Source organism: Punica granatum, chromosome 1 (genome assembly GCF_007655135.1).
Source record: "Punica granatum isolate Tunisia-2019 chromosome 1, ASM765513v2, whole genome shotgun sequence".
Classification (NCBI taxonomy): Eukaryota; Viridiplantae; Streptophyta; class Magnoliopsida; order Myrtales; family Lythraceae; genus Punica; species Punica granatum.
Window position 1 is genome coordinate 5,747,549 of NC_045127.1, and position 12,452 is coordinate 5,760,000.

Consider the following 12,452-nt stretch of genomic DNA (forward strand, 5'->3'; position numbering starts at 1 on the left):
TTTGCTCAGACAGCCAAAGCCAAATATACCATTTTTCGAGGATGTTGTACCTCAGATTTTCCATATAATCAAAGCAAATGACTTCAATGCATCTTTCTTTTTTTTATTCCAGCCAAAAGAAATGAGGAGGGATCGATGCCACGTTCTATCATCCATCGTGGACCAGTCCCGTCTGCTCTAAACTGCAAAGTTTAGATTAACATTTCATTTTATGGGTCCTGCAAAAAGAAGGTCAATTTGATGGTTGAAAGAGGTTGGTCGTTTTGTGAAATCAAACAAGCTATCCGATAATTAGATTAGGAGAAAGACTGAGCGGCACATATCATTTGAGGCAATGTATTTAAATTCAAAACCGGAAAAATCTTACAGTCAGGAAAAGGAATATCTACAAATCGTGTGTTTCTATATATGTATCAAACTTTCAGAAGTTATTAAAACAAAAAAAAAAAAGAGCAAGAAATTCATCCTGTGCACTACTATTAATTTAGAAGTACTCGAAATCTACGTAGGATGGATCATTGTCCTTGTCGACTTGATGATGATCGGGCACCTTCTTGTCTGCCCCGCCCGAGCCGCGTGCCGTGTCCTTGGATGCAAATTGGGAAAAATCGATGGGCTCGGGCACGTGAGGAGGGACGGCGCTCCTGACGAGGGCCCAGTTCACACCCTCGAAGAATGGGTGCTGTTTGATCTCTGTGGCACCCCGCTTGTACGCGATGCGCTTGTTGGGCTCCTTCACTAGGAGCCCCCGGATCAGGTCCCTGGCCACCGAGCTCACCTGGGGGCTGTCTGGGAACCTCAGGGGCTGCCCGACCACGTTGTACAGCGTCGCCCTGTTCCCGTTCCCCTTGAATGGCGTGGTCCCATGCAGCAGCTCGTATAGGAATATCCCGAACGTCCACCAGTCCACGGCGCTCCCGTGCCCCTCCCCCCTTATAATTTCCGGCGCCAGGTATTCGTGTGTTCCCACGAATGACATTGACCTCACGTTTGTTGGCTCCGCCATCAGCTCTGGTAAGGATCCCCCTCCCACCAGCAGTCCAAAGTCGGATTTCGACTTCCGGTTCTTCTTCCCTGGCAGGATCCGGGGCAAGAAGTGTGACGGCTGCATACAACCCTGCACTGCATACTCTTCGTCCAAGATGCCCCCACCTGCCCCACTTCCCCCGGTCCCGGCATTGCTTACGTGCACGGACGAGGACTTCACCAGGGTTGGGTTAACAGAGCACCGGAGAGACAGGTCAAAATCCGAAAGCATGATATGCCCCTCGTCTCTCACCAGCACGTTCTCGGGCTTCAAGTCCCGGTACACTATGCCCAGCATGTGCAGATACTCCAGTGCCAACAGCACCTCTGACGCATAAAACCTGCACTGATCGCGCACATTAACTCCAACTAAAACTCGCCTACTGCTCCTCTCAAAGTTCAGGCTGTTAGATGAATATACGGTAATTCATCATCTAATTGTCGTCATAGTTCGATGGAAAATTTTGTATTTCGTGAGATGCCATAATTGAACTTTTCCTAGATCGAGAAGGTAATTAAGCATTGCAACTTATCCGTACTAACCGTGCAGCTTCCTCAGTAAAATGCTTGCTAGGTTGCTTCTGTCGTAGCGAATGAAGGTTGCCTCCGCTGCAGAACTCCATGACCAAGCAATAGAACTTGTCAGTCTCGAAATAAGAGTACAGGGTTGGCAAGAATGGGTGGTCGAGGAGCCCAAGAATCTCCCGCTCGGTCTGCGCCCTTTGCAGCTTGTTCCTGCTCATGAGCGATGCCTTGTCCATGACTTTCATCGCAAAGTAAGCGTTGCTCCCTCGGAGCTCAACCAGGTAGACGCTCCCAATGTCTCCATAACCGATCCGCTTGAGGAGCCGGAAATGGCTCAGGCCAATCGTGGAAGTCTTGGACACAGTATTGATGGCATCCCACCGTATATCTCCTCCTGTGTGGGGCTTGAGGTTCGTGCTAGAGCTCTCTAGGCTGTTGCTTCGGGTGCGGGCGCTGACTATTACAGGGCTTTGGAACCCCGTCTTGTGCTCGTGATTCATCATCCTCATATTCAGAGCCGGTGGCGCTTTACTTGACAAAGGCACTGGACGACCATCACTATTGCCAGGAATCCTGGGGCTCGGAACCTGACTGTACCCATGGATTTTGCTCTTGATGTCAGCCAGCTGACCACTCGTAGACCCTGCGTTATTCCTGGGAACTGGATCACACTCTTTGGGATCACCGATTTCTAATTTGGGCAACTGATCAGCTTTCTTGGGCTCACATTTCAGAGGACTACTGGATGGGTTGGAAATGTTACTCTTCGTAATGGAATCCATGATTTTCCAGGTACGATGCGGCTGTTTTATCCACCAGAGGCAGGCAAGGTTCACCTTCCTTGATCCCTTCAGTTCAAGACAGACAACTCCGGACGAAGACGTTCTCCGAGTCTGACAGCTAGCGATAGGAAGAACTCATCGAAGTTTCTTCAGGATGAAGTGCGATTTCCGTCAACTCAGATAGTCCCCTAATTATCATACGTCAAAGGCGACGAATGTTCCCTTGCAGAGATTCCCGGAACTCGTTAGGAATTGCTTCCATTAATTCCTAGAGGACTCTGGCACTGGCTTGGAGACTCTGCGATGTTGCATGCACGTCAGGGGACAGGATCAAGCAGGCCAAGGAATCTTCCCCTGGTATAAAAAATGCCAACCGGGACCAGCCCGTGTCACGGAATTTGCAGGCCACGTTCAATGGATAGAAGCAAGGAAAAATCATATAACTAATGCAACAGAAAAGAAAACGAGGAATCGTTTAGGTAGAACCAACCAGTGGATCAAACATCCGTCCGGCAGGGCAAGTTACAATTATTGTGCTCGACATAGGGAAAAAGAAGGAAGAGAATGATGAGTTTCGGTTAATGAAACGTCAAGGGAATGAGCTGGAGGGATCAGAATGCTTGCATATCAGAGTCGGCTTTGTTGTTCCGGACATTCAACGATTTTCAGGTAGAGAGAGACAGAGAGACAGGGAGAGGAACGGCTTGACAGGTTCCATACCCGAAAGAACAACCGAAAAGTCGAAACAGGGGGAGAGCTTCCAATTCCATAAGGGAATCGGTAGAGATGGAAAAAAAGAAGAGGTTAAAATGGAAGGTAAGGAAATGGTCAATGGAGTCCTCTCTCCTCCCTCTGTAAAAGCGGGCGCTCTGCCATTTCATCCTCCCAAGCTTGTGGCCTAAAACTCATCATCTCTAGGATTTTCCTAGTTTTATCTTCCTAGTAATAACAGAAATACTTTAATTACGGAACGATTTGGCGATGCTTCTTATCTAAATCGCAATCCCTCGATCGGCACACTCCATAGCGAGAGCTCGGTAATGAATGGGAGAGGTGATCAACTGACTTGGTGGGTTGGCATTTTGGAGTCTCACTAGGCCTTGCTTACATAGACGAGCGCCATGGTCTTGACGTTGATAAGCCAAAATAAAATGTAATCACTCCTCGAATTGAGTGAAATAAGTTGATCTTGGTATGATTAGATTTTTCATGACGACATGTTTAGCTGATAACAAGTATCATATGCATATAAGAATCTGACTAATTCGTTCTTCATGTATGTAACTTGAGAGAAAAATGATCCTCGAAGAACGAATCATAGGATTTTACAACTGCTACTGTTTAAGACTTCAAAAAAATATATCTAGAAATTCACACTTATATACTCCTAATATTATTTTCATATCATATGGATTTAAAAAAATAAATTGAAACAAATGTGTGTGTATACTTGAGTTATGGATGTGGTTCATTCACAAACGGAGCTCTCCAAAAGCCGACTCTATATACCGAGTTCGAAACTCTTTAAAAACATCTCTGGTTCATGGTCCGCCCATCGGACTCATCCGCAAAAAAAAAAAAAAAAAAAAATATATATATATATATATATATTTATTTATTTATTTTTCATTGGACGAAGAAAGCAATGCACCAAATCAGATAATAATCAGTCGGCTGCGGGTGGCCGAGGCCGCACAGCGCGGCAGAGCCACCGACGCAAGTGACAGACCACAGATGGAAACTACAGCGGCGGAGGCGGGTCAGCCGGGGCCGGCGGTGCACCCGGCATTGGCGCCGGTGTCGTACCTGCTGGGGACATGGAGGGGCCAGGGCCAAGGCTGCTATCCTACCATCAGCTCCTTCTCCTACACGGAGGAGCTCAACTTCTCCCACTCCAATCCCCGCAAGCCCGTCATCGCTTACACCCAGAGGACCTGGCGGTCTCCGGGCGGCCCCGCGGCCGAGCCAATGCACGCGGAGAGCGGGTTCTGGCGCCTCAAACCCGACGGCTCCGTCGAGGTCGTCATCGCCCAGAGCACTGGCGTCGTCGAAGTTCTGGTCCCCTTCAATCCCCACTTCTCTGCCGATCTATAAGCTTCGATTTATGCAACTCGTTGACTCCTTAGCTATATTGCATCGGATTTTTAGCTCAATTTCTTGTTCAAGTCAACTCATTCACCTTCCAATCGTATGCCAATGGCCATCAAGATGATAACTTTGTCGTTGAAGCTTTTACATTGATTTCATGGCAGAAAGGTACGCATGACGCAGAAGGGAAAGTCATAAACCTCCACAGTGAACTAGTCGGCAATGCCTCTAAGGTAATCTCTCCTCACCGAGATGATCGGTTCAATGCAGAAGGAAAATCGGAGAGATGAAGCAAGGAGTTGTTTAAATCATTTCTTGCTTTTTTTTTTTTGGCAGGTGAAGGAGATCAGTATTGAATTCAGGTTGGTTGATGGAGAGCTGTCGTATGAGCTTCAAATGGCTACTACTTCGACGAACCTTCAACCGCACCTGAAGGCCGTACTCGAGAGAGTATGACCAATGTGCTCAAACCGAAAGATTGGTGAGACTTTAGGATCTTTACCAAAAGGATAATGGAGGGTCAGCTGTTGTGCAACGAGCATTAGTTGTGTTCTTACTTTTGAAAATTTTGGGACTGTTTGAAGCATTGTTTATGTGTCCTTCTGCTAAAAATGAGCAGTGTCTACAAAGTATTTGACACTAGAGTGAGTTGTCGGTGAAATCATGGGTTTGCTCAGTATCTCAAAAGATCATTCGTGGTTGAACTATCATGGTCTGATGGAAATTCTGATTACCATTTGTATTGCTCATCCAGGGGTTCAATCTGTCGAAGTTCTGTTCGTTCACAGATTTTGCTGGTGTCTGCTCGATTTTATCCTGTGTTAATTGCTTAGATGAGAGGGTCTGCTCGATTAGCTTTTCAATACGTGAAGATAACTGTTGGATAGTTGGGCTCTTAGTAGGTGTCCACCCACAAATTATTTAGCTAAATATTTCCTTGATCTGAGTTTGAAGATGACTGTCGCTGTTCTTACTTTGTGCACGCCATGGATAAGTGTCTAGGCAGTGATCTTCGTTATTAAATGCTCCTGCCTTTCTGTTATTAATAAAAGACTCCCAGAGATGAAATTAGTTTCTTTGTTTTAGTTCATTTATGATTGACGCAAGCCCGATAGTTAGATCGGGTAATTACGTTCATCCATCCAATTGTCATCGCCGAAAATGCAGATGCCATTCCCACCTTTATTAGGAGGTTGAATTATAGGACACATTCATGTGCTATTAGGTGTGATGGCTTCTCCGGCTTGCCCTGGTCACGGGCTTTTACCGTCGATTCCATATCCCCTGTGGTTCACCTATGGTCTGCATCTCTTGTGTGCACTGGTTAACGAATTTTCCTTCATCCATTGAGAATGACCCCACAGGAGAGGCGGTGCAGAATGCAGCATCTTGAAACTTGCCAGTACAACTCACTCCGTGGACTCATTCAAAAGGCAAAGTGAGTGCGAAGTTTCAGACACGAACACGATTCACAGGAGGTATGTCCAGGAAATGAAAGAGGCAGCTCAGCTGCAAGACAGATCAGATAGAGCAGCGGGATACTCGCCTGGGGAATGTTCCCGAGGCGATATCGAGATTCATCAGGGGGTTGTTGGCTTGGAATTGAAGAGGAAGATCAGATGCCATAGCGGGAGTGAGAATTAGAGGTGGGGAAGAGGTCAAAGGTTGAAGCTCCAAATTAAAAAAGCTGAGCTGTAAGCTTACTTGCTGTCTGGTGGGGTCTCATTCACTCTCACTCAAAGTCCATATTGAACCTAAACCTACTCCTGCGGTGATTATACTAATGCTCGTTTACTTTTGACTCTTCAACAAAAATATCCTTTTTCCTATCTATTTGTTTTTTTTTTAATTTGATTTAATTTATTTTGCCAGTGAATGATCATTGATCATCTGTCTCTCTGGGGATCTCCAAAGTATATTTCACTCTTTTTAATTGGAAGAATGTTCTTCTACACGAGAAAGATAGGAGTGCAGTGCAATATAGTACACGTCTTTCCCTAATAGTTTAGATATTTGAGGTTCGATTTTCATGATGAGACTGTTCATAACACTTCATTAAATTTTCTATTTCCTTATACTAAATTCACAAGTCGTCTTTGTAATTGAAAGAAGAAGAAGAATGTTCTCTGCCTCAAAAAGTATCTTTAACGAGTATGAGAGAATCCTTAGCATACTTGGCCTCGCAAGTGGAAGACGCCTTGCGTTTCATTGTTCGACGTCTAGGGTTCAAATCCTAGTGGAGTGATACCTCCATCGGGATTGTTGCCATAGATCTCGATTTTATCAGAGCTTACGACAGCCTTCCATTGGTATAGCTTCGATTAGGTCGTGAGATTACGAACTCGAACCAACATGTCTCGATTCCATAGGCGAAACTTTTTAAAAAAATGAAGAAATAAAAAAGTCGAAACATGGTATATCGTGGGATTATAGTATTGGCTTTGGTTGTGGAATTTGGTAAGGGGTGACAGTTGATCATAATCTGGCTCCAATCCCCAATTACGTGCATATGACATCTCATATGGAAAACGAACCTCCATATGCATTTTCTTGGAAAAAAATTCTTTGCTTGCCAGCCTTACCAGAAAATAAAAATAGTATATATCCATTTGAATTCGTCTTAGGCTTTTGGCCTGTTTTCCAAAAATAGTTTATTTTCTCATGTTTAATCATTCGGAAATAATATTTCATTTAATATACACATGTACAATATGCACCAGCACTCAGTGGTGGCCACGACAGGCGAATGTTTATGGTGATAGGATTCGGGTGTTCGCCGGTACCAATCCGGCGTCGCTTTGAATAACTATTTACGGATATGTTAATCGATATGTTAAGTCAATTTTCTAAGTAATTGATCTTCAGTCGTGGATGTATAGTTCGAAAATACAGCTGGAAAAATATGCGGTGAAGGTCAAACCGGCCGAAAGTCTTCTGCTCACCGCTGGCTCCATAGAAAAGTTCAAAAGTCTTTCCGATTTATATTTTCTCAGAAATGGGAAAATGTAAACACGTTTCCAACCCCTCAAACTCACGTTTAAAAAACATATTTTTCAGTCGTTGATTAAACACATTATTATGGGTAGACAAATATTTGGTTTTCATTGATTTAACATCCCAAACCCAATCATAGAGGCATTCTTATGTTTTTCTAAATAATCCTGTATTTTCAGCGAGACCACGAGATATCCCAGTTGAAATTAATACTGTCCTAATAGTACAATTTGTCCCGTCACAAACTACTTCCGATCCGCATACTATAGGTAAAGTCATTTATGACATAATCTGTTAACTACATCACATCTCGTGATTTACACAATCTCGTTTACAATAATAATAATAAAGAAAGCAATCAGTGCGACAAGGAGTACATGCAATGTATAGATGCCTGCGGCACGCAATGGTTTGCAGACACCCATTAAGGAAATTAAAATAATTAACCATAATAACTCTTGAATCTTGCCACCTGCTTGGATTTTGTGCATAGAAATAACAGATTTATATATATATATATATATGTATATGTCATATGTGTGTATATAAAAACAGACAGAAACAAAGTCCCGCGTGGATCAGTGGACATAACAAACAGAAGAAGGGAAGGGAAGGGAAAGGGGCCGTTTTGATAAGGTGATCTTTCCAGCTCCCTCTTTCACTGTTTGAACACACAAATCCTCAACTTCCCTTAATCCCCGCCTGCTTCTGTTCTTGCAGCCTAGTTATATAACCCCATCCCATTCATTAATTCCAAAGGTTTTCACGTTTCCTTCATTCGGTCATTACCCTTTTCCGGTTTCGCCGCCTCCCCACGGTCGAGTTCTTCCCGGTTGAGGGTGCTGAAACACTGTGGAGATTGTACCGGAGGTTATCATGACGAATAGGCTAATGCCTGCAATGTCGTTCCTCCTCCTGCTCGTTTTCCTAGTTGTCGTCGATGACAGGGTGCTTCCTGTCCGTGCCGTAGTGCCCGATGGCTCGATGAGGTTCGAGTTGGTCCGCGAACATGGGCCCGACAATGGAGGTGCTGAGCTGCAGCATACGAGGGAGCTGCTCCAGAGGGACGTTGCGCGGTACCGTATGATCTCCCAAAGGCGCCGGGTCGGGCAGAGCGCGAGGAGGAAGACGCTGGAACAGGAAGTGCCCAGTAGAGGCATCGACTGCGTGAACGAAACAGTCTCAATGGATTCGCCGATGATATCGGGCCGGGACTACGGTATCGGGCAGTACGTGGTGCAAGTGAAGGTCGGGACTCCGCCGAAGAAGTTCAGATTGATAGCTGATTTAGGCAGCGAGCTGACGTGGGTGAGATGTCATTACGACCAACGGCGGCCCCGCCACCGCCGCCATGGGGTGTTCCTGCCGGCCAACTCCTCCACTTTCACCACCATCCCCTGCTCTTCCCGCACCTGCAAAGTCGACCTCATGAATCTCTTCTCTCTCACTCGGTGCCCCATCCCGTCCGCACCCTGCGCTTACGACTTTAGGTATATGTTTACTCTACACCCCTCGGGTCTAATCTGAGCTGGGCCAAGTGCATTTTGTTGTGCGACCCGTGCCTAATTGCCACTTGAGCCCATCCACATATTGCCCGTAGGCGGTTACTTACAAGTGACCGCCCGGTCAGACCATGGCCTCCTTCTGAGGATGTCTGCTGCGATACGCACGAGGGCGGGTGTTAATAAAGTCGCGCTGTAAAGGGAGCGCTGGCAATCTCTCTTGTTTGTCAATGCACCTCCTGGACATGCTCGAATCACTGATGAGCTTTCCGTAAAGTGATTATCTCGTCCAGTTTTTCTAATTTTTCCTGTTTTTCTGCGATTTAGATACTTGGACGGTTCTGCTGCAGTAGGCATATTCGCTGAGGAGACCATAACAGCACGCCTCACGAATGGGCACGAGATGAAAATGGAAAAGGTGCTAATCGGGTGCAGCGAGTCCATCCGGGGGCCGACGTTGCAGGCTGTTGATGGGGTGCTTGGCCTGGCCTACACTCGGCCCTCCTTCACAGCAACAGCCGCCCGTAGATTTGACGGAAAATTCTCGTACTGCCTGGTGGACCATTTAAGCCACAAGAATGTCAGAAGTCATCTCACTTTTGGAAACAGCCGTGGCCACAGCCGGTTGCTAGCAAAGATGCGGTACACCAATCTCGTACTTGGCGGGGCAATCAGCCCGTTGTACGGAGTAGATATATCAGGGATATCCATTGGAGGAAAGTTGCTAGATATACCACGCCAAGTGTGGGCCCCAAATAGCGGAGGCGGCGTCATCATGGACTCCGGCACGAGCCTGACCTTCTTGGCTGCACCTGCATACCAGCAGGTCATCGGGCCGCTCAAGGCATCCTTGTCGAGGTATATGAGGGTGAATGAAAGCGTCGGGCCCATGGAGTACTGCTTCGACTCCACAGGCTTCGAGGGGTCTCATGTTTCGCGTTTAGTGATCCATTTCGAGGACGGAGCGAGATTCGAGCCGCCCGTGAAGAGCTACGTGATAGACGTCGCTCCCGGCATCAAATGCATAGGCTTGCTGTCGGCGAAGTGGCCCAGTATGTCCATCATAGGCAACATTATGCAGCAGAACCATTTCTGGGAATTCGACTTAGCAGAGAAGAAGTTAGGATTCGCGCCGTCTTCCTGCACCTAACAAGCAGCAGCAGTCCCTTTCATTGATTCTTTCAATGTAGTAGTGTCTGTATATTGCTGCAAATCCATTGCAGTCAGTGTAAGTTTCTTCGATTGTGATATCAAATTTGAAAGCTCATCATAAACAAAAAAGAAGCATCTCGCCGGGACAGAGCGAGTCGAGAGTACACCCCTTATAACATCCGCAGAAATTCTATCGAGGCTCGTAAGGAATGGGCGTTAGGACTCATGTACATGCTGTTAGGAAACCAAGCACGTGTTCAGCAGAAACTTTAAAATCGATAAAAATCAAATTTTTATCGCATGCTCATTTTCAATCAAAACTTCGAGATCATATCTCAACTAGAAAATCACATTCTAACGAATAGATAACGAGATATAACGAATCCACAAATAAAGTTACTACCTTTGTACTTACTCTTGTCGGATTCGGTTTGTTTTGATCGATCAATGGAACCGTCCAATTGTCCGGTCTCTAGCTCGTCTACACGAACGTGTCACTACCAAGGATAGCTTCCTCTCGATCCGTCCACTCCGATCTAGGCCACCAAACTCGAACGGAATCGCCCTGGAAGGAGAAGACCACTTCAAGGATGTCTTGGACAACACCGATTTACCGAACCAAGGCCTAGATGGCCTCTGATCAATGCGAGCTGAGGTACAGCAAAGTTGAGGTCTCTTGGCCCAGCCTCTCTTCTTCTATGTCTCACTTTTCGGGTGTTGAGAATAAACGACACGCTTTGGATTAACGTTAATGTTGGATTCGACTTCGGATGTGCTAGAAAATACGAGAGTTTATTATTTGGAGAGTTTCATTATTTGACACAAGTTTCCACTTATAGACAATTTATTTATAGAAACTCTCCAAATAATGAAACTCTCGTATTTTCTTAATTATATTTAACATTGATGTTGGATTCGGCTTCGGGATGTGCTAGCACCCTTGCAAACCACATTGTAAGCCTCATCCAATAATTAATTCCTAATTAACTTCCTTAATTAGAATTAATTCTTTTCTTAGCTTAAACACGCTCAATGTGTGATTAACTAGGTTCATCACCAAGTGACAATGAGATTATAATATCAACTCATTTGACATTATCAGAAACTCTTTCCGTAATCAAAAGCATAATTTTCAAAATGCCCTTCGCTTACAAAGTTCATGAGTGACGCCTAACAGTATATCATGACAAACCAAATCGTGACGAATGTACAATTAAAACATTCTAATGAACTTATGATCGTATATACCAGATTCCGATCTAACTAGGGCCTTTCTACAAGATTCCGATCTAACTAGGGCCATTATAAATGTTAAACCCTTTGGCCAACCATATGGATCCTCTAGTTTTATTCTTGGATCTCTAGTACTTGAACAAAAACTCTTTTCTATTCAAGTCTATCTACCACGGCCGAGAATTTCTCGATCCAGAGTAAAACTTATAACCATAGGACATATTCCCTGTTTACTCAAGTTAGTGAATCACATCTTGATCGAATACCTACCTCCAAGTATAACCAACTAGGAGCATCACTTGCCGAATACTTATGCTAAGCACAAATATATTAGCAGCATCAAATCTTAATTACCCATATAAGAGATAACATTCTATCTTAGGTCTAAGGACTAATATGATTTAGATAATATTCATTGACATTAGTAAATTATCATAAGAATATTATCTAAGCGTCATGTTCCACTTATCATGATAACGGTTATCATATAATATGAGACTCACTACTCCATCTTCATTAGTATCTATATACTAATCATGGATACAAACATAGATGAAGATCTATCCGGACATATAATGCCCAGTTAACTCTCATACGATCACGAATAGTTTAAAGATACTCTTACTAAACTACTCCGCCACTCATATCCTTAACTCTTTAAAGAAGCATTAAGAATATCTTAAAACCTTTATTTTAATAAACATAGACAGTATAAGAATAATAAAATAAACTACATTGCCATAAAAGGAATTATCCGAATACATAAACTCGCACTATGGCATATCACTAACGCACACTACTGTGTCCCTAGCTTCCCAATGTCCTGATTAGCACATGACGAGCAGCACTCTTGCCTTCATCGAGATAATAAGCCAACAAATCAAATACTAATGGATAAATTGTCGAAAGACATGAGCAGTCCTGGTGGTTTGTTGGAATTATTGGAGAGGTCAGGTGAGGGAGTGGTTAACGGAAATTGGCATTAATCAAGGCACATTCTCCGCTCTTATTTTTTTTCTTTTTTCTTTTAATAAATCTAATCGTGACTTGTGAGCGTGTGGACATGACTGAAAGAACAATTATCAGAGATGTCTGAAAGTCGTTATCCCGTGTGGATTATGTCCCGGGAGATACCGTTTTCGGATGGTCC

At 44.5% G+C, this 12,452-nt stretch overlaps 3 protein-coding genes across 5 annotated transcripts; 2 read left to right on the plus strand and 1 right to left on the minus strand.

Annotated features, from left to right (window-relative positions):
* Positions 1-335: 335 nt before the first annotated feature.
* On the minus strand, positions 336-2,938 carry LOC116197569 (serine/threonine-protein kinase RHS3-like). The gene is made up of 3 exons (XM_031527748.1): positions 2,824-2,938; positions 1,570-2,687; positions 336-1,367 (listed from the first exon to the last, which is right to left on the minus strand). Exons 2-3 carry the CDS (start codon positions 2,331-2,333, stop codon positions 485-487), a joined length of 1,647 nt encoding a protein of 548 aa, XP_031383608.1. The 5' UTR covers positions 2,334-2,687; positions 2,824-2,938; the 3' UTR covers positions 336-484.
* A 1,016-nt stretch (positions 2,939-3,954) lies between these two features.
* On the plus strand, positions 3,955-6,320 carry LOC116192847 (UPF0678 fatty acid-binding protein-like protein At1g79260). 3 transcript variants are annotated; one of them, XM_031521524.1, is made up of 4 exons: positions 3,958-4,391; positions 4,586-4,654; positions 4,758-4,902; positions 5,786-6,320. In XM_031521524.1, the coding sequence occupies exons 1-3, from the start codon at positions 4,068-4,070 to the stop codon at positions 4,875-4,877; spliced, it is 513 nt and encodes a 170-aa protein (XP_031377384.1). In that variant the 5' UTR covers positions 3,958-4,067; the 3' UTR covers positions 4,878-4,902; positions 5,786-6,320. The 3 variants fall into 3 exon arrangements, with proteins under 3 accessions (XP_031377385.1, XP_031377384.1, XP_031377383.1); XM_031521525.1 differs by lacking the exon at positions 5,786-6,320 and having other exon boundaries at positions 3,955-4,385; positions 4,758-5,492; XM_031521523.1 differs by lacking the exon at positions 5,786-6,320 and having other exon boundaries at positions 4,758-5,492.
* A 1,665-nt stretch (positions 6,321-7,985) lies between these two features.
* Positions 7,986-10,226, plus strand: LOC116211562 (aspartic proteinase NANA, chloroplast). The gene is made up of 2 exons (XM_031546045.1): positions 7,986-8,905; positions 9,245-10,226. The coding sequence occupies exons 1-2, from the start codon at positions 8,292-8,294 to the stop codon at positions 10,065-10,067; spliced, it is 1,437 nt and encodes a 478-aa protein (XP_031401905.1). The 5' UTR covers positions 7,986-8,291; the 3' UTR covers positions 10,068-10,226.
* Positions 10,227-12,452: the final 2,226 nt, after the last annotated feature.